This window comes from Protopterus annectens, chromosome 8.part0, assembly GCF_019279795.1.
Source record: "Protopterus annectens isolate FY-2018-M chromosome 8.part0, PAN1.0, whole genome shotgun sequence".
NCBI classification, from domain to species: domain Eukaryota; kingdom Metazoa; phylum Chordata; order Ceratodontiformes; family Protopteridae; genus Protopterus; species Protopterus annectens.
In genome coordinates, this window is record NC_056741.1 from 578,419,571 (window position 1) to 578,446,595 (window position 27,025).

Genomic DNA, 27,025 nt, shown 5'->3' on the forward strand with positions numbered 1-27,025 from the left:
TCCAGTGCATCAATTCTGTTCTGATTTATTTTTACAGTAGCACTCTTGCTTGGTATTTTAATGTTTCCTCGGGTTTGTTTTTATAGTACTTCTATCTTTTTTCCCCTTTTCCATATTCATAGCTGTTTCCACATGTGGTTTGTTATAATTAACAATGCCTTATTTTTGTTACTGCATGTTATACCATATTCATACATCATACCATAAACCTTTGTTCTGTATTTATTTCTGTAGTACGTTTATAGTTATAGTGTTATTTTTTTACTGTTATAAAAATTGTTTAATTCACTTAAAGTTAGACTGTATTGACCTGCCGAATACTTGATGAATATTCATGAGGCCAGTGAGGACATCACCATGGATATTCACTAAATACTCATACGTGTCTTTGTTTGTTAGGTGGTATGTGGGGTTTGGGTGGGGCCTGCTACTGCGCATCCATGGGGGGGCTACAAAGATACAATTATGCCACAAAATGTGTCTGTCTCTTTGCGGCAGCATATGAAGCTGCCATGGAGCTCAGGCTGAAAGAAAGCTAATGGCTCCCATTATTTTACTCCCACTAAGCAGCACTTTTGCTGTTTAGGGAGTGCAAAATTAAAAAAAAAAAAAAAAAAAAAAAAGGGCGTGTGTTTATATATGAGTGTGTATGAGGATATGTGTGCATGAAAGTGAGAATGAGATTGATTGAACCATTATTTTACACTTGCTAAGCAGTGATTATACTGTTTAGTAAGTCTAAAAGTAAAAGAAACATATAAAAGAAAGAAACATGTGAGTGTGTGTGTGTGTGTGTGTGTGTGTGTGTGTGTGTGTGTGTGTGTGTGTGTGTGTGTGTGTGAAGAGTGAAAGGGATTGAACAGTGGCAGCAGTTAAGAGGTTTGCATGGGTTCCTATTACATTATCGAAAGATAACGTAATCGAACGGCCAAAACATTGAAACGGCCGCATTTCAAAGTTCGCATTGTGGGATCGCAGTACAGTGAAGATTAGGATATTTGCCCTTTTCTTACTGTAGTGCGATCTTGGAGTTGGAATATATATTTAGCAGGGGTTGTGGGGGTGCAACCCCCACAATAAAAGTTTCGAAATGCAGCTGTTTCGATGTTTCGGCCATTCGATTACTTTATCTTTCGATAACGTAATATGAACCCGGTTTGCATACCTTTCGACCTCTTAGCTCAAGAAATTTGGATAAAGCTTAAAATAAAGGGGTAACAAAGGCTGAAAAATAGGAACAGATTTTAAATAAGGGTGTATATCACATTGTTGAACTTTTAAAAGTTCGAATGTCATATGGTCGACACCTGGAGATCTCCGTACAGTGTGAAATGGGAAGATTTCCCTTTCTGCACTGTAATGCTATCTCGGAGTTGGTATATTTAAAGAGCGGGGTGTGTGGGGGGTGCAGGGTGCTTGCCCCCCTGCTTAAACCTTTCAGGTAGGTTTTTTCTTTGGTTTATTTTTTTTATTACATTTTCGAACTTTTAAAAGTTTGATCATATGGTGTCGACCATATGACATTCGAACTTTTAAAAGTTCAATTATGTAATACAGACGCTTAATCAATACTCTTATAAAATTAAAAAGTTGCTTAAATAACAGGATTTGTATTAGCATGAATTTTCTGAAGGAAATAAAATCTAGAATTCAAATGCATGTCATTATTTAGTGACTTTAGTCACCAATGACTGGCAGTAAACCACATATTTTAGGAGTAAAGGACCAAAAAAGAAATATCTAGATATTTTTTCTTTAAATGTTATAGTTTGGATGTAAAATGCTTCCTCCAACATCATTTACATACACTGCAGCAAGTTTGAAACATTAGGCAGTGGAACTATTTTACATCAAAAATATATATATATAAAAAAAACAGTAATAAGATATAAATAAGTAAAACAACAATTTTATAGAAAACGCATTCTCTAAGCACAATAATGCACTTCAGGTATGTATGTAAATTACGCATAAACACATACCCTGTTGGACATTATTGCTTATATACCAACTCTAAGATCAATTTACAGTGGGGAAAGGGCGAATTCCCCGATCACCACTATACTGTAATCTCACACAGAAAAAAAGCAGGTACATGTGATAAGCTGATTTTTGATAAATGACTCCTTCCTTTCTACACTGCTGTTGATATCCTAAATTATTTATTTGCCTTTCTTTGTGCTTATATTGAAAAATTGCATTTTGCCTCACATTGTCTGTTCTACTTGATCTGACTTCATTATCTAGCTTGCTGTTGGATAAAGCAGTGTATTCGTATACACTAGCAAACAATTGTTTTTACGCAAAAGAGGTCAGTGGATTTTCCATCTAGTGCACTGGAAGGTAGCCCAGTCTGCTGAGGTTGTGGAAACACTTGAGATTTCTGAATGTAGTTTTACTGGCTGGAGGGCTTATTAGTCAGCCTATCTTGTTTTTTAGTGCCTTTATAAATTCTGTACAATTGAGCGGCTCTTGGCTCATTTCTTTAAAGAGAAGTACTTCTGTTGAATAATCACATTTTTATCATCTTCTCTTTTCAGCTTTTCCCATTAAGGGTTGCTACAGTGGAATAATGGTCTGCAGAATGATTGGCAGTGGAGTTTTACAGTGTTGAGTTGCCAGCCCGACGCCCAACCTTCCACAGAAGGCACATGCATGCACACACTCACACCTAAGGCCAATTTAATGTGCCCAGTTCACCAGCAGTATGTCTTTGGAATGTGGGAGGAAACCTGAGCACCTGGAGGAAACCCACGTGATTGCAGAGAGAACATGCAGACCCTGCACAGAAGCATATCAGCTGAGAATCGAACCGAAGAACCTCTTGCTGTGAGGTGAAATAATCACACTTTTATAAGCTGTTTAAAGTACACTGCTGTATCTATATCTTTAAGTTTGTTTGTGGTAGCATTTCATACTGTTTACGTTTGTTTGTGGTAACATTTCACTCCAGACACTCCTTTAGCATGCTTTTGCATTCAGAGGACTGGGATTGTTCATCTGGTGGTAGTAGGTGTTTACTTGGTCTGTCTGAGCTGGGAACCACTCAAAAGGGCACCAAGTATTTTTTTTTCACTTCTCTGCACTTGATTTGTACTGTTCTGATATCTAGAGAGCATAAACTAGATTCAGACCTGCTGAATCTAGCCTGTTATTGATACACTTTAGCACTAAACTGTCTTATAGGTTCATAGGTAAGTACTAGGCTATCTGCCCGAGGGCATCTATAACCCTAACCAGAATGTGTTGGCTTTTGCCGCCCCCTTAGATTAGTTCCCTGTGCCTCGGTCCAGCAGAGCCATTAGTTCCCTGCGCCTCTGTCCAGCAGAGCCACTGCAGTGATCCCTGGGGTAAATTTTCTGTTTCCCATCCACTCGTCAAGGTTTCTCTTGAAGAGTGTTAGTGAGGGGCTCTGCCTAATGTAGATTGGAATCCTGTTCCAAAGCATGGGGAGTCTCTGGGACAGGAATCTATCCCTCCAGCACATCCTATTTATCATTGTGGTGAGGTTTAGATCCCTAGAGCGTGTGGCTTTTGGGGATTTGTTTTTTTTAGGTGGAGCATGTCCATCAATTCTGGGTTGGACATGGCCTTGTATGTCAGGCAGAGATCATCTCTGAGTAAGCGATATGCAGTCGAGTACAGCTGGAGTTTATTCAGTTGGGCTGCATAGGGCATATGTTTGAGGCCAGTAATCCTCTTGCTGAGGTACTTCTGTGGTCTTTCCAGCTGTTGCAGGTGTCTTGTAAGATACATCCCAAATCTTACATTAAGAAAGGCTCCCTTTGGCAGAAGAGTACGGATCCAGCCTTGTCTGAGCTGTTGATTGCTGGAGGAAGGTTCATTGTGTTCTTTCCTATTGGTAGATTAGCTTAAAAGTGTCTTAATTTCAGCTATATTTCTTCCTTGCATTTGTGCGTTGCAGCCCTCCATACACCAGGGGTTAGGTGTGCCCTGTATAGATGCAAACACCTTAAAACTCAATTTTTCCCTAAATGTCTGTCAGTGGAACCATCCTAAGCTCCCTACGGCACTACAGGTGCAGTGAGCAGTGATGGCACACTTATCATCTATAGTGTTCGATGGAACAAGACCCTTTGTTAGTCTTAACACAAAAACTGGTCAAACTAGCCCAGTCCCTTCCCTAATAGTACATACAGTAAAAACCTGCTATAATGGATGGGCAGTTTCCCATCATTTCACTGGCTAGCCTGATTGACATGGGCATCCTGAGGCAATGTAGTAATGGCTGGGTATATATTAGAAACCTGAAAGCCAAATTACGTGAATACGTACTCATCGACACATAAAGGTCGATGTGCGAAATGAGCGAACAACGTAAATGGCAAAAGGGAGAACACTGAACATGATACCGGAAGCAACAGCGCCATACAGGTAAGGTAAACCCAACTCAAAATACCTTATCTAAAATACTTTTCTAAACGTTTTTGCAGGGGGGCAAGCCCCCCTGCATCCCCCATGCGGGGGGCTGTGTCCCCACACCCCCTCTATTTAAATATATCATCTCTGAGACTGCACTACAGTGGGGAAAAGGATTTATTTCCTCATCCCCATGATCGCCCTGCTGGCCGAGGAAATGCGTTCGGCGTACCCCCTTTTGCCATTTACATTGTTCGCTCTTTTCGTACATCAACCTTTATGTGTCGATGTAAAGTAATTCAGATTTCGGGTTTCTAATATAGACCCGTAATTGCCTCATATATACTGACAACCACTTACTCCTAAATCAAACAACTACCCAATGTAAGACATGTAATTACACTATGAAATTGGAATCAATTCTCACACTTAACAACAAACTGGGCCTCAAACAGGTTGTCAGCAAGCACACTTCATCTCTCACACAAAATGAGGTCATGACAAATAAACCCACATATGCAGAGGTACTCACTAGAAGCCTACCAAAAGATCAGAGACCTCTCAAATGTAAACCACTTTCACACACTGCTATGCAAATAGAAACCACTGCACATAATAACACATACAACAGTGTCTCAGCAAATAAGCCCCTAAGGCAAAACACCTCAAAACCTAATGTCTTGCTCATAGATGACTCCATAGTGAGATACACAAATGTCCCCCCTCACCAGGCTGGACAAGGAGAAGATCAAGGTCAGCCACCTGTCAGATGCCAGGGTCTGTCAAATCACACATGCACTCAAGTCACGCAACATCAAGTACCGTTATGATTCTGTCATAGTCCATGTTGGCTTGAATGACGTGAGATGTACGTTTATAGACTATATGAAGAGAGGCATGACTGAATTCTGAGATTATGTGTTTCAGGCAGATATGAACCTAACTCTAAGCAGCATTCTACCTTCACCCAGGTTAATGTCACAATATAAACAAAAATGACTTCAACAATTGGCTTAGCTTGTGGTGTCAGTCCAGGGGATACAGCATCTGTCAGCCTGGGAAGACATGGTCAACAGACCACGCTGCTTTACCAGAGATGGTCTGCATGGTCAACAAACCACGCTGCTTTACCAGAGATGGTCTGCATCTGTCTCCTCTAGACTTTCAGATACTGGCAAAGGCACTTCTTCCCCCATAGTGCCATTTTTAGGCAATGTCAAAGCAACAAATTTTCTGATGTAACAAAATCCACTCAAGGCAAAGTCAAGGTCCTACTGCTTAATACTAGAACTCTAAACATGAAACTGCACTCCCTGAAAGCACTCCTCACCTTGGAAGATGCTGACATCTGTGCAGTCACTAAGACATGTTTCAGGGCCGCGGAGAACACCCTGGCCATGCAAGGCTACAATGCCTTCCACGTTTGGTCTTCAGAGTGAGCATGAAAGAACCAAAAGTGGAGTTGTATCCATTTTAATTAAAGCCAAGTACACCTCAAGACTGGTCAGACAGTATGACTCTCTTGAACTATTCCATGTCCAATTAACAATAGGCAAATTATCCTACCACATCATTGCTAGCTGTAGTTCCCCCACCATCAACCAAGAAAAGCACACCACCTACCTGGACTTATTGGAGTCACTCGCCATACAGCCCATCACCTTAGTCATGGAAGATTTTAACTATCCTTCCATCGACTGGGTGACATACATGAGCATGAACATGCTCACCCAGAGGTTCCTAGACTTTGTCAATACAAATGCTCTGAAACAGATAGCCCGCACCCTCACAAGGGACTCAAATATCCTAGACATAGTACTCACCAACATGGGGGGCACTGCACTCCCCACTGTGTGATCCCTTCCCTGGTAAGGTCAGACCACAGATCAGTGTCATTCAAAGTAGTAATTCAACCTGTCACCACCACAAGAGCAAAAAACTAAAAAAAAATTCCAAAGCAAACTACAGCCTACTAAGTGATGGTATAAAAAAGTTTTATACCTCCTGCAATCACTGACAACAATGAGTCATATCCAGAAGTGTACACAATTGCCCTGTATGAACACTTAAGCAACTGTATAGACTCAGCTGTGTCTGACCAGATTAAAACCGGGTCCTCCCAAAAAAACAAGCCACCCTGGTGGACCTCATGTATAAACAGATTATATAACAAAAGAAAGAAACTGATGTCTAAGAACAAGAGGGAACTGACTCAGCAGAGGAAGAATCCCCCCCCCCCCACAGGTTGAACAAGCAAATCAGAAATCTTGCAAAGTTATGTAAAGCTAATTACAAAGTTAAAATAGCAGCCCTAGCTAAGGATATTCATAAGACGTTTTTTAACTATGTCCAAAATCTAAAAGGGAATGCCCAGCTATGTGCTAAACTGGTAGTAGATGGTACTATAATACTATACTGGAGGACATTACCAACAGATTTGGTGCAAACTTCACCCCCCCCCCCCCATTTGTTCCCACCAGCCATACTTCAAAGCATGCCTGACACTAATCCTCTGCCTGTATCTCTAGCAATCAGGTCATATCTGCACTCTCCAAGGCCAAGATCTGTGTTTTCCTGTGGAAGAAAAGGCCTTTGAACTGATGTATTTAGTTCACATCCTAGGAACACAGTCCAGTGTGAGGGAGTCAAGAAATACTTTTGAATGTTTTCTTGGAATTCCAGCTTATTTAAGAGATCTTTCATCCAAGTGAATGATTCTTGATACTTTGAAAAAGACTCTGCAAACATAAGCAAGTGATCTAAATATTGGAAAATATGGATACCCAGTAACCTGCAGTGAGCTATAACTGGAGCTAGACACTTTGTGAACACTCTTGGTGTAGAGGATTGTTCAAATTGTATGGTATAGAAATGATAATGTGATCCAGACACACAAAATTTTAAGAAACACCTGAAGTTTGGATGAATAGCATCTTTTAAGTCTAATGTTACCAGGAAACTTGAAAGAGGAAGAAGAGGCAGCAGGTTGTGAAGTCACATCATTTTGGATTTCGGCACTATCACAAACAGTTTTAATGAAAGAAAGATCCAGAACTGGTTTCAAAGCATTTTCTTTCTTTGGCACTAGCAAAATCCTTGAGTAAAACCTCTACTCCACCTGGGAAGGAGGAACTGGTCCATTGATTCCTTGGGACAGCATGTGATGAAGAACAGGTGGAAACAAAAGAGCCTGATCTGGAGAATGAGGAATGACCTCCTTTGAAGGAAGAATTTCCTCTCATTGCCATCTGTAACCTTGATGAATGATTTTCACAACCAATTTGTCTGAAACAATCTGTTGCCAAAGAGAAAAACTTAGACTTTCTGGAAGAAAAAATGGTGGGAGGGGGTCAAAAGATCTCTTGAACAGTCATTCAAACTTCTTAGACTGTCCTTGGTTTTGGGAATTTTGGGACTTCTTTTTGGAACCTCATTGCCATTGCATCTTAAATATATATTTTCCTGAATTTTGCTGGGACTGTTTATGTTGTTCTTTACAAAAACTGGGTGAGGAGACAGGAAATTAATTAAAGAATTTGGAAAAGGAGGGCTGAACAATCTTAGAGATTTTGTGGATCAGCTTGCCCCTTTAATCACACTTTTTCATCATCTTTACAGCAGCGGGGCCAAACACTAAATCTCAATCCAAGGAAGAATGTAAAATCTTATTTTTAATTTCACCTGGTAGGTTGTGAGAATGTAGCCATGCAAACCTTACAACAGTACCAGGGGCCATAGCCCTGGAAGAATTATCAATAGAGTCATACACACACTGTAAACAATGAGTAGCAATATGTGCAGTAGAGAAAACTAAGTTATTTAAAGCAGATTTCTCCCCACAAGAAGAAACTACAGATAAAACATTCTTCATACCTTCACCATTTGTCAGAACAAATTTAACATACGAGCCTGATAATTCAAAATTCTGAAAATCAAAGTTGCAGAAGTATACACTTTTTCTCATACTAATAACATTTCCATCCTTATCAGAAACAGTGAGACTGGAAATAACTAAATGCTTAGCAGAAGTGAAGTCAACTAAAGCTATAGCTGTTTGGTAAGATTTTGGAAAGAGTGTATAAAATTTTACAAGACTGGAGAAATGTATGCATCCTATCTGCGCTTTTAAGGGCATATATTTATTTATTTATTGCATTTGTTTACCAGAAAAGTCCACTGGGCCTAAAAGAGCCCATTTTCAGTGGAGGCCCAGGGAGAAAGGCTCTGACAAGTACATAGATACAGAAAAAAATTAAACATTAATTGGTACAGAAGCAGAAACAGTGTTACACATAGTGATTACAGTAATGTATACAGAATATATACATAAAAGCAAGAATTTAGTTGGTTTGAGTACAATAATATATACGGAATATACACATAAAAGCGAGATTCTAGTTGGTTTGATCATAGGATCATAGGAGGTTACTAGGCTAATGGCCCTGGGGTCCTTACAAGTCTAGCCAAGAGTTTATACCCAGAAATAAACCTCAGTCAACACCTGTTGCCCCTAACACTGAGGGACACAGGTGGAACCCCTGGGATGAATTTGTAGCTTCCTATCCACTCATCAAGGTTGCAGTTGAAGAGGGTCAGCGAGATGCTCTGTTTGACGTGTATAGGAAGTCTATTCCAGAGACTGGGCAGCCTCTGGGAGACAAACCTGTCTCTCCGGCAGGTTTTGTTAATGTTACATATTAGGTTCAGGCCTTTTGAGCAGGTAGTGCATGAGGAGTTAGATATGGAGCATCTCTAGTAGGGCAGGGACCAAGACTGCCTTGTAGGCGAGACACAGATCACCCCTGAGCAATCTGTACAACATTGAGTAGAGTGATAGTGATTTGAGCCTGTCTAAATAGGACAGGTGTTGGAGGCCATGGATTCTCTTTGTGAGATATTTCAGTGGCCTTTCCAGTTGGTGCAAATGTTTGGAGAGGTACATCCCAAACGGATTACAGTAATATATTCAGAATATATACATAAAAGCAGAAATGTAGCTGTATGCCAGATGAATTCAATCACAGAGGTATAAATAGAGATATACTTATCAGCATTATTGTGCCAGTATCAACACGTGATGAAAAAATAACAAATATGGAGAAAATATCATCAGTCAGTAGAAGCAAAAAGCATAACAGTTTCGTTATCATATAAGGAGAAGGAAGAGGTTAGGTTATAGAGCAGGAACATAGCCAGGAAGAGTTGAGATGATTTTTCAGTATTTGTTTGAAGGTGGTGTTGCCTATGTTTCTTATATAAGGTGGAAGTGAGTTCCATAGTCTGGCGACGGCGAAGGAGAAGAGGTGTTGGCCAGCAGGTAAGCTGGATTTTTCTACTTTTAGAAGCAGATGATTTTCAGATCTTAGTTGCCTTCTGGGTTGGTATTTGGCAAGTCGAGTCAAGAGACCAGGACAGTCTGTGTGTATGTAGATTATTTTGTGTGCTGTAGTTAGTTGGGTGAATGAGAGATGGGGAGTTCCAGCCAGCCTAATTGTTTCAGTGAGTTACAGTGGTGGGATGTGAATTTGGCCTTGGTGGAAAACTTGGCTATTCTGTTGTAACATATCAAGTATGGATTTTGTAAAATTTTGGATATTAGTGAGGAGAGGGGCACCATAAAAGAAAGAGGGTAATAAAAAGGTGGTTGCAAGGGTTTGTCTAGTAGAGAGGCTAAGAAAGTGTTGGTGTCTGTAGAGCATACCGAGCTTCTGGTGTGTTTTTGATGTTATTGTTTATGTGTAGGTCAAAGTTAAAGTTTTCATCTATAGCAATGCTTAGTAGTTTTAATTTAGTGTGTGAGACAACTTTTATAGTAGTATTGTCTTGGGCTTGTATAGTGAAGAGTTTTTTATCTGGGGGAGTGGTTTTCTTAGGAGTAGCTGACTATCAGGAAAATTGCAGGCAGTAACACAGACTAATTGGAAAATTGCAGGCAGTAACACAGACATCCTCTAAAGCAGACAGAACAGGAGGAATGGGTGTGGGTTCTGGAAAATCCTTCTGTAATAACTCGTAGTATTTTCTAAGGGACTAAAAACCTCAGTGATCTCAGTGTTTTCCCACTGAAAACACTAACACATTCTTACAACAGTCTCAGACAAAGAGAAACCCCCACAGGGAGAATAATAGACTGCACTTTCATCTGAGCCTGAGTCAGAAATCTGAGGTAAAACCCCTGTATCCATCCCTGCATCTTCCTGTTCAGATTCAGAATCTTGAATCTCTTCATGAAAAGAAGAATCCCTTTCTTTTACCAGAAACTAGTTTACAAGAAGGCTCAATTGCCAGAATTAAACCCTGAACCAAAACCAGTAAACTTCTCCTAGCCAAAGAAATTTGAGGAGGAGAAGATGCATGCTTAGTTTTCTGTTTCTTTTTCACAGGAAGGAAAAAATAGACACAGTGCATCTACCAAGGCAAGCAGCATAAAAAAAGCACAAAATAACGTTTAAAACTTGTTTAATAAAAATATCGGATAAGCGCTTTCACATAAAAATGCTTCATCAGCTCCTCAAACATCACAGACATTAACCTTCCTTTTTTTTAAAAAAAACATATCTCCCAATCAAAAAACAAAAACAATTAATGCTGTAAAGGTCTTGATTTCAGTGCTGGTTTTAAAAGAACAGTATAATTTAAGCCTGGAAACCTATGTGCCTGCAATATAGCTATCCGTTTCATTTCAAGACATTCCGTTCTATTAACTATGTCTGCTCCCTTAACTGATTCAAGTACAACCTCTATTACAGCAAATTTAAAAGAGTGTCCAACATTGTCCCTAACATGTTTGTACAAAGCATTTAGATTACTCATTCTCCTTATATCCCCAAGGTGCTGTAAAACATGATCCTTCAACTTTTGGTTGGTCTTTCCTATCATTACAAGTAGCTAAGTATACTAGATTAGCTGTCTTACAATCAGCATGTATCTTAAAAACATAATTCTTATTAGTCACCAGATGGACAAACGTATTACTACAGGACATATCTTTGCAAGACCTACAGGAAAAGTACCAAATTTCACAAAAGTTTTATTAGACTTTCTAAAAGGTCTGTAGCACAATTCCCTCTTTAACGTCAAATTATTCCTAAAAATGAACTTAGGAAAATCACCAACTATCTTGGAAATGATACCATCCGAGCGAAGTATAGACCAGTTCTGCCTAATGATGTCACAAATGGAACTGATATCACTACTATACTTCAAAGAAAAAACACATTTAGGTCTATTGCTCACCTTAATATGCGTGGTTGCAACATCCCTATGCAAAAAAGGGGTACCTACCGTGTCCCTTAAACTATTAACTTCTACCTTTTGTACAATGTCCTTTTTATGATAGCCTTAATTGTTTGTGTTTTTTGATTGGGAGATATGTTTTTTAAAAAAAGGAGGGTTAATGTCTGTGATGCTTGAGGATCTGATGAAGCTTTTTTATGTGAAAGCACTTATCCTATATTTTTATTAAAGTTTTGAACGTTCTTTTGTGCTTTTTTATGCTGCTTGCCTTGGTAATTGCACTGTGTCTATTTTTTCCTGCCATTTGTTTTTTTGGCACAGTATGACTCTCAGTCGTTAGTTTTGGTTTATTATGCTTTTTCACAGGAAAAATGGGGCCAACCATGTTACTAATTGCAGCAGCTGCTTCCCCACATATGGGCACAGCGTTTTGACACAACAGGGAAACATTCCTTGTTCCCTTTCCCTAGAATTAGAACAGTGTCTCTCCCTTGCCCACTAAGGGGACCTCAACAGCCACACAGGACATGGTTAATCCCTGGTCCATAGCGGCTATACGTGCTATATCAGAGGGATCCAGGGTAAAAAGATAAGTGGTCTGAGGTACAAAAAATGGCCAGAGCAGAGTCATCCACCTACAACTGAGGCAAATTGCTAGCCTGCTGTGGTGGCAAAGGCTGCTTGCTTAACTTTTTCTTTTTGTGGGTGAAAGATGGCCAACTGTAGGACTGGTAGTCTGTTCCACGGTCAGTCCAAAATGGTGCATCTTTCTTGGGGAAGACAAGCATTAATTGCTTGTAAACACTACCAGTGCCCCAAAGTTACTTTTTTGACTGAAAAAAGCACAGTAAGAAGCACTTTAACAACTATGCCAGTCTCACAAAAGAAAGATAAACACAATTTCTCCACAGAAAAAAATGTTTTCAGCTACTTTACACTACTTTTAAATCGACAGAAAACACAAGTAATCCATTTAAAAGTATATTACAGACTCAAGATATTCCATTAAAACACAACACTCCTCACTTTAAATTAACTGTCTTGAAGAGGAAAGTAATAAAACATCAACACAATTAAGTAAAATGGAAGTTTTGTTCCCACCAAAGGGAACTTATTTGCCCAGCAAAGGAAAGCACAAGATGGCCATCGATCCTCAAAAGCCTCAGAGGAGCATATTCTTTAGTGGTAGTATAGCTATAAAAGGCTTCACCCTCAACCTTATCCCTTGCTCAGCTCAGCTTGAGCTGCTTGACAGTTTGAGTGTATGGATGGTGCCCTGAAGTTTTGAAAGCTGGGTGGCTATTATATACTAGCTATTGCAGTAGTGATCAATATGATGAACATCTTATAGGTTCATAGGTTCATAGGTTGATACTAGGCTATCTGCCCTAGGGCATTTATAAGCCTAGCCAGAGTGTGTTTGGCTTTCACCACCCTTTTAGATTAGTTGACTGTGCCTCTGTATAGTAGGTCACAGAAGATAGCCCTTTTAAGGTTAGTTTACTGTGCCTCTGTCTACTAGGGACACAGAAGAGATCTCAGGGGTAAACCTATGATCTCCCATCCATTCGTCAAGATTTCTCTTGAAGAGGGTCATTGAGGGGCTCTGCCTAACATGGATTGGGATTTTGTTCCAGAGTGAGGGGAGCCTCTGGGATATGAATCTGTCCCTCCAGCATGTCCTATTTATTTCTGTGCTGAGGGTTAAGTCCCTGGAGCATGTAGCTCTAAGGGATTTGGATTTCCTGAGGTGGAGCATGTCTATTAATTCTGGGTTGGACATGGCTTTATACGTCAGGCACAGATTGCCTCTGAGTAGGCGGTAAGCAAATGAGTAGAGCTGGAGTTTCTTTAGCCTAACTGCGTAGCGCATCTGTTTGAGTCCCTTGATCCTCTTGGTGAGGACTTTTGGGGTCTTTCCAGTTGCTGCAGGTGTCGGGTAAGGTACATCCCAAATGGGGCATTGTATTCAATTATGGGCCTGATGAGTGATGAATAGAGGGGCACAATGACCTCTCTTGATCTAGATGTGAACCCTTTCATGATAAGGTGGGCTATATAGAAGGTCTTTCTAACCACTTTGGCAACGTGATTGTCAAAGAAGAGATTGCTATCTACTTGGGTCCCCAAATCCCTAATTACTTCTTCCATACTTAATGGATTACCACCTATGTGGTAATTTATGGGCACTTTGTTTTTCCCAAAGGGGATGACTATGCACTTTTTGGCATTTAGCTTTAGGCCATGGCTCTGGCACCAGTTGTCCGTCTCTGTGAGACCCTTTTGGAGGATGCTTGTGTCAGTCAGCGAGTCAATTATGGCACCCAGTTTGCAGTCATCTGCGAACTTGGTCAGCCATAGTCCTCCCGTGTTAGCCTGTACCTCAGAGAAATATATACCGAACAAGAGAGGTCCCAGGACTGAGCCTTGTGGGATGCCACTTGTAACTGGTTTAGAGTCTGACATGGCACCTGCAATTCTGACCATGTGGTTCTATCCCTGAGCCAGTTTACAACCCATCTTGTGACATAGGGGTTGATATTTAAGCTGGTGAACTTATTTATGATGCCCGAGTGGGGTATTGTGTCGAAGGATTTTGCGAGGTCCAGGTAGGCTGTGTGGACTACCTTCCCTTCATCTATGGCCTTGGTGACGGTTTCAAAGAAGTCGACCAGGTTCAAGAGGCAAGATCTGCCGTTAACAAAGCCGAATTGGGTAGGATCCAGTGTTTGGAGGTTCCCAATGTCTTTGTTTACGAGTTCCATGATGATACGCTCCATAGCTTTGCAGACCAGGCTAGTCAGGCTTATAGGGTGATAGTTTCCAGGGTCCGTTGTGGCACCACCTTTGTGGAGTGGGACCACTGTCGCTGTACGCCATTCCACATATCCTGTAGTAAGGCTGAGATTGAACAGTGACTTTATGTGAGGGCTCAGTTCTTCTTGGAGTTCATGTAAGACGCAGCCCGGGACACCGTCCGGTCCCATTGATGCTGTGTTTTTTGCTTTGGAGAGGGCAGCTCTCACCTGTGCATCTGTGATGTCAGGGAGGCTACACTCTGTTGGGATAGACATTTGCTCTTTTGGGGGGGGAGATGTTTGCACTAAACCTGTCTGCCAAGATGTTGGCAATGTCTGTGGGTTCAGTGTATTTTTTGTCATTTTACACTAACTCAGAGCATATCTGGGAGTTGCCACCCAGGTTCCTGACATAACTAAAGAAGGCCCTGTGATTATCTTTAGCGTCTTGTGCAATTTTTCTTTCGAAGCTGGCCTTAGATTTTATCAGGGATCATAGTTTCTTGCTAGTACTGATCAGAGATGCCTTCCCTTTTTGGGATTTTGCTCTATCATGTAGTAGCTTCCTCCTTCTGTTGTATAGCTTATTTATGGTTGGAGTCCACCAGACAGGTCCCCTGCCTTTGGAGGAGTGAGTCTTGGCTTTATTTGGGATAGCATGATCCATGCATTCCTGTAGGTGTTCATAGAATGCGTTTGTAAAGGATTCTGCGGTTTGGGCCATATTTTCCACTGGCCGGGGGGCTTTGAAGGATTCTACCTTGGTTTTGAGAAGTGTGAAGTTTGCTTTTGAGACATTCTTCATCATGGTTTCCTTGGCTTGGGGTAGGGATGGGATATGGATGTCCAGTGAGATTAATTTATGGTCAGATCTTACCAATGAGGGGTATACCTCTGGTATGGAACATAGAGTCCCCATGTTGGTGATGATCAGGTCCAATATGCTTTCCCCTCTTGTGGGAGTGGTGACCAGTTGTTCCATAGCATTTGAGTTTATAAATTCTAGGAACCATTGGGCAAGGGTGTTGGGGCTTGAGTAGTGCTCCCACTCTATGTTTGGGTAGTTGAAGTCACCCAATATAATGGTGTTTGGAGAGACCTTCGTATTCTCCAGTGTTTTCAGGAAAGCCGAGTGGGGTTCCTGAGTTTGGGAGGGTGGTCAGCAGGCTACAAACTGTTGCACATGGATGGTCTCTGATGCTTCGTACAGTGCCACTAACCTGGAGGTGTGGGTATCTTTGATGAATATGGATACTCCCCCTCCTTTTGTGATTCGGTCCAAGTTTTGAGGCCGAAAAGCATGGTATGACGTATAACCTGGTAGTGCTGGGGTGCTCTCGGGAGCCTTGAACCAGGTTTCTGTTACTGCACAGATATTGATATTCTCCATACTGAGTAGAGCCTCGAGTGCGTACATCTTGAGGTTTAGACTTCTGGCCTTGAGTAGCATTACCCTTAATTTCTTTTTGCTTGTGTTGTCTATGGAGGTGGGTTTGTCTTTTGAGCCTTGCCTAAAAAAGGCACTATGGGGGTGGCAAGAGCTTTAGCCAGTATTCAAAAGCCCAGGCGTGACAGGTGCAAGCCGTCCTTAGCAAAGCAACATGGCTTGTCGAGCATGTCATCCCAGGCTGACAGACACTGGATCCCCTTTGAATGACACCAATACTTTAGCCAATTGTTAAAATTGATCATTTTGTCTTTATACTGTGGCATCATTCTTGGTGAGGGTAAGATGCTACTCAAGGTCAGGGTCATACTGGCCTGGGCTACGTAATCAGAGAGCTCCTCTATGTCTCTTTTCATATAGTCCAGAGAGGTACATCTCAGGTCATTCACACCAGCATGGACAATGACGGAGTCATATTTGTACTTGCTTTGGAGTGACCTGAGTGCTTGTGTTATGTGGCGGATCCTGGCACCCGACAGGCAGCTTACAGTGACCTTCTCCTTGTTCAGCCTGGTGAGTGGGACGTCAGTGTGTCTGACAATAGAGTCACCTATTACAAGTGTATTAGGTGTGTTGTTTAGCCTTAAGGGCTGTGACTGTGTGGCACACTGACTTTGTGAACTATGTGATACGTGGGTATTGTTGTGGGGTAGCAGTTGCTTGGATGTCTGCTTTGAAGGTCTCTGCTGCTTGGGCAGATTTTTATTTAGAGCCTCCGAGTATGTTTTTGTGTGTTTATGTGTTTGGTTTGCTGTTGTGATAGGTCTATGTGAGACTGGATTTGTGGTGTGTGTGGTTACCTTCTCCTCCTGACTGACTGCGCCAGTACTGGGTTGAGAGAGCTCAGCCTCCAGTTTGGCTATATAGTTGCATCTCTCACATATATTTGAGCTTGTTGGGAGGAGGAGAGGGTGGTCTGTGTACATAAGGCAGTTGTAACATTGCCTCAAGATTCCCAGATTCACCAGTTGGACTGGAGAATAAACCTGAAACTGACTTTTGGGCATGCCAGAATAGTATAAGGAACTACTTTTTGACTGATCACAAAGAACCAATAGGAAGCCAAGTACTTAAAGGGAGTATAAGAAGGTGTAGTGCTTTAGTTTATTAGTGCTTACTTATAAGATTACTTAAACGAGCAACTGCAGGGCTTTAGAATGAAAATAGAGTGCTTACTTTCAGATTTAGAACAGTTCTAAGGGAAAAAGTGAAGAGCAGACTTTGTGGAGCTGGGAATAGTTTAAACCCATTTAAGCGACGCTGCCTGATGCTGCGCTATGCGCAAAATCATGCAAAACTGAGCAAATGTGGGTTTTAAAGCAGGGAAACTGAAAGAGATAGGAATTGACCCAAAATGGCCAATAAGCTACTAGTTTCAGGGCTGAGACCACTCCTCCAGGGACAGATAGGCTGCTCAAAGCTCCCCACTTTCACTAGTGAACAGAGAAGCTTCCTCCTATCCAAGTAAGGATATGGGCAACACAGGAAACTATACCACAGTCCGGAATTCAGCAAAACTTGAAATCTGGACTAATCTAGTTCAGCAAAGGCGGGAAAAGAGAATATTTTTTTTTTTTTTTGTTTTTTTCAGGAAACAGCAGAAAAACACACAGAAAACACTGTAAATGCTATAAACAGGCTAGCATACTTTAGTGTGTAGCCTACAACAGTTATACAATACAAAAATGACTTAAATTGATATAAAACAAGTGCAAAAACTGTAAAAAGCAGAAGGCAAAAGCAATTTAAACTTTTTAAAGCACAGATCAGTTAGAAATTCGCTTTTTAGGTGGGAAAAGGCAGTCGGAGCAAAAAACAGAGAAAAAAAATACTTAAATCTGGAAAAGTCACTCTTGGGTCTATCTGTTGCCTGTATCACTCTGCAGGACACAACGAGGAGCTGCGTGGAGTTGTATACTGGCACAAAACCGCGCAAATGCGGGTTTTAAAGCAGGGAAACTGAAAGAGATAGGAATTGACCCAAAATGGCCAATAAGCTACTAGTTTCAGGGCTGAGACCACTCCTCCAGGGACAGATAGGCTGCTCAAAGCTCCCCACTCTCACTGGTGAACAGAGACGCTTCCTCCTCCTATCCAAGTAAGGATATGGGCAACACAGGAAACTATACCACAGTCCAGAATTCAGCAAAACCTGAAATCTGGACTAATCCAGTTCAGCAAAGGCGGGAAAAGAGAATATTTTTTTTGGTTTTTTTTTTGTCTTAGAAACACTTGTCATGTATTTTCATAGTGGTTATTAGTAACAGACATTACAATTTCCCATATTCATCCCCAGATGTGATATGTTGGAGTCATTATGTCAGCAAATATACATTTTAACAATATTATCCATCTTTTGTATCCTGTATATATCGTATGTTAAATATAAACCAATCCATTTTCTATTTAAAGTATATTGTTATTGCAGATTTTTACAAAATGAACAGTTCACATTTCTTTAAACTCATACAGTTTGAAGCATTTACAAAGGAAACACATTTAGAATTTACAGTGTACGGCCCACACACTTAACTCAGTGTGGATATTTTTTTCTGACTTAAGTACACAAGGAACTCATACTAACCTGTCCAGACTACCCATAAGTCAGCAGTTTTGTTTGAGCGGGATCTCTTTCTTCATTTACATCTAAACTCAGATGTTTAAATACTTCTTTCCAGTTTAACATTCTCTCACAGTGGACTTCCCTTCCAGTCTAAGCCTTTTGCCCTAGGCAATTTATGCCTCTTCTTTAATGCTCAATTCCAGGTTTCCTCACACCATTCAAAGGGATTCCTTACTTCAGAGCAGTAATAACCTGCCTTTCTTCAGATTCTGAGAAGTTGTAACTGCAACTTCCACTAGTGGTACAAACGTAGGCTCTACCATGCCTGAGTCAATTACATGGGAACCTCATACATGCAGTTTAACTGTCATGGCTACTCATTCATAGGTGCCGGAAGCTGTTAAAGACTGGGGGGCAGAGGGTGACAGGGACACTTAGTGAACTAAAAAGGGTAATTTTTTTATAACTATTTGCTACCACAACATAGGTTCACTTGGAGGACATTTTAAGCTTAGCCAATTCCCTTTTGGTGCTTGAATTAACATTTTCTGGTTGGTCTTAGCTGTCCCCATGGCTGAGAACTCTATATTAGCTCTAGTGAGAACAAACGTGATTATACCATTGATAATTTGAGGGGGCCATGTAAGAGATGCAACATTTAGGAACTGTCTCTATCCATTAGTGGCATGAGGGGAAAGCCTGGAGTACATTTTCTATTACACATCCTTAGAGCCAAGTTGCATTTGAATATGGATGGATGAGCTTTGCTTTATTTTTATGGATAGTCTGTTCTGGAACAGTGGTAGCCTCTGTGATATATATCTATCTCTCCACAACATTCAGTTTAGATACCTGGACTGAGTATTTCTGATGCCGTTTAACTTGCTGATGTTCAGTAGGTCCATCTGTATTATGTTGGAGGATGCTTTGTATGCCGGACATGTCACCTCTAAGCACTCTGTAGGATACTGAGTATAGTAATAAATCTTTGAGGTGGTCCATGCAAGACGGACTTGTATCCTTTCAGTAGGGTATCTCTGAAGAGATTCCAATTGTTGCATGAGGCTGGACAGATACTTGACAAAGTGGGCATTATACAAAATGATTGAATTAATGAGAGCTTTGTAAAGGGGGACAACAACACCTCTAGATCTAGTCACAATCAATTTGTTTATAAGCTGTGCAATATAGCAAGGCTTTCTTATGACTCTGGGCACATGTTGGTCAAAAGTTAGGTCACCGTACACACAAGTTCCCAAATGCCAAACAACTGGATCAGTTCTCAGAGGGCATTGTCATGATTTTAACACCAGTTATTATTTGGGACAAACCTTCCTGCATGATGGTTAAGTCATTTTGGGATTCAATAACTTCTCTTAGCTTGCAGTCATCTTACACTTAGCTGGCCAAAGTTCTTTGGTATTTCCTTTTACTTTTGAGATGTATATACCAAACAGAAAAAGTCTCGGCACCAAACCCTGGGGGACTCCATTGGTGACTGGTCTTTTCCCCTGTTTTGATCTCCTTCATCCCTGTGAGCCAAGTTGGCAATGATGTAATGATGTGGTGATGTAAGTGTTTACTCCTATATTATTCATCTTTTGTACTACACCTGAGTAGGGGATTCTGTCAAAAGGCTTGACCAGTCAAGGTAATGTGGTGTGAACTGTTTTAACTTCATCCATTGCTGTGGTAACAAAAGTAAAGCTTAAATTTTGCCTATGATTTTGAGCCTTTCAGACTTTCCTCGGGGCTGTTTTCAAACACATTTTTAGGGCCATGCATACATGTATGCATTCCTTGATTTACCTTCCTCGTTGTATTAAATTATATGATATATCCCTTGTATAATACAGCACACTTGTTAGACTTAAGTTAGAGCGCATTTTAAATTTATTGTTTAAACATTTTTCCAGTAGGCAATGAAACAAAAATGCATTAACCAAAAATGACAAAACTGCCCTATTCAGAAAATTTCCATGATAACAGTCTACTTCCCCATCAATTGCATTTTAAATTTATTGTTTGCACATTTTTCCAGTAGGCAATGAAGCAAAATGCATGCACCAATAATAACAAAACTGCCCTGTTCAGAACATTTCCATGATAACAGTCTACTTCCACATCAATTGCATTTTAAATTTATTGTTTGCACATTTTTCCAGTAGGCAATAAAGCAAAATGCATGCACCAATAATGACAAAACCGCCCTATTCAGAACACTTCCATGATAACAGTCTGCTTCTACACACAATATATAAATACAGAATCACAGTAGTGTAAGCCATGGGCATGTTGCACAGCTTCTTGAACTTATTTGAGAGGTACTCACAATGGGGAGACAGTAGGCTGCCTCTCAGGATGAGCAAGCTGGCTCACTCCCTACCACCACACTGTCACTAGGGAATAGAAGGGGTGATTGTGACTCCCAAGTAGGAAGGAATGGGCCATAGGACTCCAGTAATGGAGTCATTGTACAAGGTCCTGGGAAGGTACAAAAATAAATTTTTGCAGCATACTGGTGCACCACACACCACACAGACCAAATACTGTATAGGGTGGTATCTATTTCCCTCTCAGTTCTGTTTGACAAAACATGTTATTAGAGCTCTCAGGTCCTTTCTAGTAAGTATACGTATGACATGGTTATTTCTCAAAATGATATGCATGATCTGTTTTACACTTTCCTGGAACATACGAAAAGGAACATGCCTGAGCTCTGCAAGTCTGTGTCAGATGCTGAAAGGAAAGTATTCTAAAGGAGTATATTGCTGTCACCATGAGTGATCCCACAATAGAGGTAGAGGTTAATTGATTATAACAATTGCCTTAGTTACTTAAGACATTCCAAGGGACTGCACACGCGATGACATCAGCTAAAGTGCAGAAAACTAAAATAATTCACAATAAAGACGTAATATGGAACAGTTGGGAGGTATGGATGATCTGCAAAAGTGGGGGGCTCCCCTCCCCCCTCGCTGTATGGTTCTGGCACCCATGTACTCATTCATCTGTTTTATTAGATTTTACAACATCATATTAGATAGGAGAAACTTTAACCCAGCAAACAAACTTTACCCCTTCAACAATAGTAGAGTGACTACTACAAATCTCTTCCTTGATGTAATCAGTGAAAAGGTTACTGCTTTAGTTATAGTGACATTAATAATCAAGCCCTATAAACTAGATCAAAACTGCCAACTTATCAAAGTCTGGTTGGCTAGATCTCAGTATAACTAAACAATTTCCTCTTATGTAAAAATGTCATCTGCAAATAGATCAGAAAAAACTATTTGATAAGGTATTCACGTCTATAATTAAAAAGAAAGGTCCAAGACTGGAACCTTATGGAATTGCATGGCATTAGTTAGTAGGAAAAGATTTAAAAGAATCAACTTTAGTAATTCGTTTTTTATAAGAAAGATAACAGCAAATCAACTGAAGTGCATTATTCCCTTCTCCTATATTAAGTGGTGCACATAAGATACCATTGGGTAGAAATGTGTCAAAAGGATTATAATGCTCAAAGTAGAGACCTACAGAATAGAGTAGCATATATTATAAACTCAATACATCTAATTAGTTAAACAGTTACTGCAGACTCAGCTCAAGAGCAGCTGGTTCAAAACTGTGTTAAAAACACCATACAGATTATTACTTCAAGAAACTCACTACTTGATTAGGCAAAAGGTTTTAAAATATTTTCAGACATAGGAGATGACACTTGTGTCTTTCGGCTTTTCCCGGTTAGGGGTCACCACAGTGGAACTCTGGTCCGCTAATGATTGGCAGTAGATTTTTACGTGCTGAGTTGCCAGCCCTGATGCACAACCTTCAATGAAGGTACGCCCATTCACGCATGTCTCCACACAGAAGACGCTCTAGCTGAGAATCGAATAGGACAATGTCTTACTATGAGGCGACAATGCTACCGCAGCAACACCACCGCAGTCATTATATAATTCTGAATATAATCTCTGTCTACCTTTTAAATACAGGAGCCATTGTAGATATTGTCTATTGATCAGGAAAACATTAGAGAATGTAAAACAGTTTAGTAAGTTTGTAGTGAGTCATACTGAATAATCCTTTCCTAAAACTGGCAATCTTAAATCTAATCCATTCTGAAATATAAAAGAAGGTTCACTATTCCAAATAGCAGGATATACACAGGCATCAGAAAAGTCTAGAGTCTCTTTTGGAGTCCCCCTATATATACTGAAATGTTCATTAAATGTTGTAGCTTTAGTAAGAATAATAACAATGGTTTTCCCTTTGCCAGATAAGGGGGAATAGGAAAACACATTTTATTGCCAGTTTAAACATTAAACATTCTCTAAGTTTTAGATGAGTTGCAACTACAGACAGATAAATTGTAGTCAGAACTTCCTGTTTTCCCTTTTGTACATTGCAGAACACATTTCTCACTGGTCTATTTTTAGCATATGTTTTTAGTAATTTACTTTTTTCTTATACTGTTTGAACCCTGCCTTATAACATCATGGAGCACTACTTTCTGACTTTAGCCTAAGTTAGTATAAAGGTGTGGGTTTATTCACTAACAAGGAAAATTATATATATATATATATATATATATATACACACACACACACACACACACACACACACACACACACACACACACACACACACACACACACACACATAGTTGCATCATCAACATCAAACAAATGAAAAAACTGATCTCAGTCAAGAGAAGGTAGTCAACTGTAAGGTAAATTAGAGTTCACTTTTTAAACAACTAACAAATATATTGCAAATTAATTTTAATAATTTTTTATGTCAGCTTTGGGACAACAGGTTGATGGTCACTAATGGTATGGAATAAATCTTCACATTTCTGTACATTTGCACTCTGATTAACTAAAATCCAGTTTATTAAAGACATATAACCAGATTTAGAATATCTAGATGATTTGGACACGACTACTTGTTCTAAAATTAAAGGATCAGAGTGAAACTAGTTTTTAATTCATGAGTAATGTTTTTCACTAGCTTATTAACTTGAAGCAAATAGTCTCATCATAAAGGTTTTGAACTAGATGGAAAGCAATTACACACCAACACAAATATCTCATCAATGTAATGAATTCTAAGCTGTGGCAGTATCCATACTGTCATCATGGCCTTCATCTAAAATAACATCTTGTATGTTGTTTTAATAAATCAGTGACCCCACCCACGTTGCATTTAGTCTTATGATCATTAACAGCAAGAAATCAGTTTGGGAGATTAGTTAATCAAGATGTGTTGTTCCTGCTCCAAGATTCCATTAAAATGTTAATGGCCATGGTGTAGAGGGATAAATCTCCACCTACAGCCCAGGTGACCATGGCTCAGTTAGCAAATTGAGCATTTGAGGTGCAGTGATGGATGGATAGAAGTGCATATCTTGGGAAGAGAGGGCATGCGCCTGCACACTTCTTGCATGAGATCCCTGGTGGAAGTTGGGGACACCTATAGGGGCATAGCCTAAATGGGAACAAACAGGAGACATTGACTGAGTTGCTGAGCAGGGGAATGGTATGCCACACATCCTCCTTGCACACCCACCCACTGGATATTACAGGCATGGGCAGGGAGAAACAGGGTAGAACATAAAAGTAAAACACCCTTGGCAGCAGTATGACTCTGCACTGGTGTAGCTTGATCTCCTCACTGGCCCCATGCATGAGCCAGAATAATTCAGGGGCATATATGGTCAACTGCATAGAAAAAAATCTTCCAACAAATTATGACAGTTAATCCAAACTAAAACTCCCAACTTTAGACTTAAAATTTTGGATATTTAAAGTAGTTAAATAATTAATAAATCACAAAAAAATCTGAAAATTAGTATCTATTTTCAGTCATAGACGAGCAGGACAGTTGTGTCACAACTATTTTCTTCTTAAATAACAAGGCTTCCATGATCAATGACAACATCTTTATTCTAAAAGTAAACTGGTTGATTTACAACAGGGATGTCCAGCAGTATACATTAGGTATGAACATTAGTAGAAACAATCTCACTGAGAAAGAAATTACACTGTTTTTGAATAAGGTCAATGAACCTCCAATAAAAGCTGACTTTGAACTTCATCCTCCTCCCTGCAGTTGACCATCAGCCACCACTAACTCCTGTCCTTGTTCACTGGATGTACAGGAACTGCCTTAGCTACTCTTGCCTCAACTGACCCATGTCTGTGGCTGATGAAAAGATTGAGGACTCTGATGCAGTGTCATACTGCTGTTGAAGAATGTGCCTTAAGTCCTGCCACCTCATGGTAGCCTTGCAAGTTGTAAAGTTGCTGTCTTCTGGAGGTGTATGCATGCTTCCATGCATGTTCAACCTCTTGATTAAATGGCACACTACTTATTATGCAGCATTGAAGTCACCAGGTTTGTAATGCAGCTTTATTGCAGTGATCCAAGGCTTTGTCCTGCCCCCCCCCCAAGGATGGGTGAGCCGCTATTGGCCACTGAAGCCCTTCTTCTCACTGTAGACCCTCCAGCACCCATCCTGCTAATCAAACATGGGTCATCTGGGGCGCAGCAAGGCCTTTATTCCTCTACATCATAGGACAGCTTCCTGAATTCATTTGATGAATGCAAGCTACTATTCTTTGCATGGAAGGCATTGAGCTCACTACAGGGCAATATCTCCTTTCCCTGAGACGCAATGGCCGCAAGTTGACTACAGTAAATAAAGTGTAGCAGGTTGGAAGCTCCCTGCATTGTGATGTTATGACTATTGTCACCTTCTAAAAATGAGCTTGGAGTTTGCCTTGATTTAATTTTTTTTAAATTCAAGTGGAATTCAGTCTAGTCTCACACACATAGGTGATGTAGGTCCTTCTGTGAGTTGAGACTCATCTGTAAACATTAACAATCACAAATGTGCATTAATCTCAAAATGCACTGCAGACAGGCACAGCCTGCCTCTTATATAGTTCAATAACAAGCAATTGCTTACCAAGGTATTCCTCTCTTGTGAATGAATCTTCAGGCTAGTCGGAATAATGAAGTCATCCTTTTCTGCATTCTTCAAAGGTAGAAGTGTACGCTTACCCTGCAAATAAAAACAAGATGAAGTCGATAATAAACCGGACAGATTCCAGCAACAGCCAGACAAGACTAATGAGAATCACACTCCTACGCAATGAACCACTGAATGCTCTTGAGATGATTAATAAATTACTTGTGACCTACCAGACCCAACCTCACATCAGATAAATCAGTAGAAAATAAGACTTTAAAATGTAAGAAGTTTAATAGCTATTTTATCTGCCTAGCACCACACTCACTAAATTAATTCCGTAAAAGTTTGTTCAGATAGAAAGAGATAGAGAAATGAGCTGTAACATAGTTTCTTTAACTCTTTCATGAACTATAGCTGGATTTTATCAGGATGTTACTTTTTAATCCAATAGATGCAGCATTACTGCAGCCAGATATAATGGTCAAAGAAAAGTATTATTAATAATTGAAATACCTACTCCTAGTGATTATAGCGGCCTGCATACTGACAGACTCAAAGTCGTACAATACCAGGATAGGCAAGCAGAAACTAGAGCAATATGAGATGATGACACCCAGATCCAAGACTCATAAGAGCCTGAACTGCAGAGATTGAGAATAGGTACAAAGACTCATGAAAATTAAGTACATCCTGCCAAAAATCCGGTCACCTAATTAGCATAACATTTGAATAACAAATAGCACAAAACTCTTTCCACTTCCAGTAGGATTAAAGGATACTACTGAAAAATGCAAATTAACAAAAAAAAAAAAACAGATTTAACAAAAAAGAATGCATGTTATCAAATACAATGTAAAATCTGTAGACTTTTATGAATGACATTACAAAAATCTACCTCACAAATTATTTATTTTGTTTCTGAAAAAGGAAGATGCAACATGGGTCTTCTTTAAATTATTATGGCTACCAGTTTGTTGGTCATGTAGGTTGGTTTCCTGTGCTCTCTGGCAGGGAATTAAGACTATAAACTGTTAATGAAGCTACTTCCTGTATACAGGGTTTGATACCCTCAGTCTTCATTTGCTTGATGTGTGATCTTGAGCAAATTATTTAACCAGACAATGCTTTGAGGCAATTGAAAATTAGTGCAAGGCTAATCGATGGTCTTCTAGAATACACGTCTAGTAATTACATATGAATTTAGTTTCAGAATCCTGTATGACAGAGGAGTGATTCGGAATAATTCAGAAAATTGTGTGATTTGGGTAAATGAAGCCTGAAAAATATGCACTTCATGTAAAGGAGTGAATTAAGCCTGAAAATAGGTATGTACTACCAAAAGCAGTACAGCTAAAAGATTTCACTCATACTTAAATATGCTACTGATGCATGTAACTCCCTTTGAGGTATAGAAGGAGGTAATTCTGGGAACAATACAGGTGCTTAGAAGAGCACTTTTAGCAAACATCAAAGAATGAAATAATACTAATTCCATGAACTTCAATTGTACAGTGACTCAAGAATGGGGTTCATTCCTGTCATGGTATAAGAAACCCAACATATTTGGGGGAAATTAAAACAGCACAATAAGGAAGTGAGTGTGAGCAGTAATTGACTGT

The 27,025-nt window shown here is 40.0% G+C and overlaps 1 protein-coding gene across 1 annotated transcript in view; it reads right to left on the reverse strand.

The window, feature by feature from the left end:
- DCST1 (DC-STAMP domain containing 1) overlaps positions 1-27,025 on the reverse strand; it is a 218,156-nt gene that overhangs the window by 129,316 nt on the left and 61,815 nt on the right. The window contains exon 9 of the mRNA XM_044079284.1: positions 25,401-25,496. Within this exon, the coding sequence (XP_043935219.1) occupies positions 25,401-25,496 (96 nt within the window). The remainder of the gene's footprint in view (positions 1-25,400; positions 25,497-27,025) is intronic.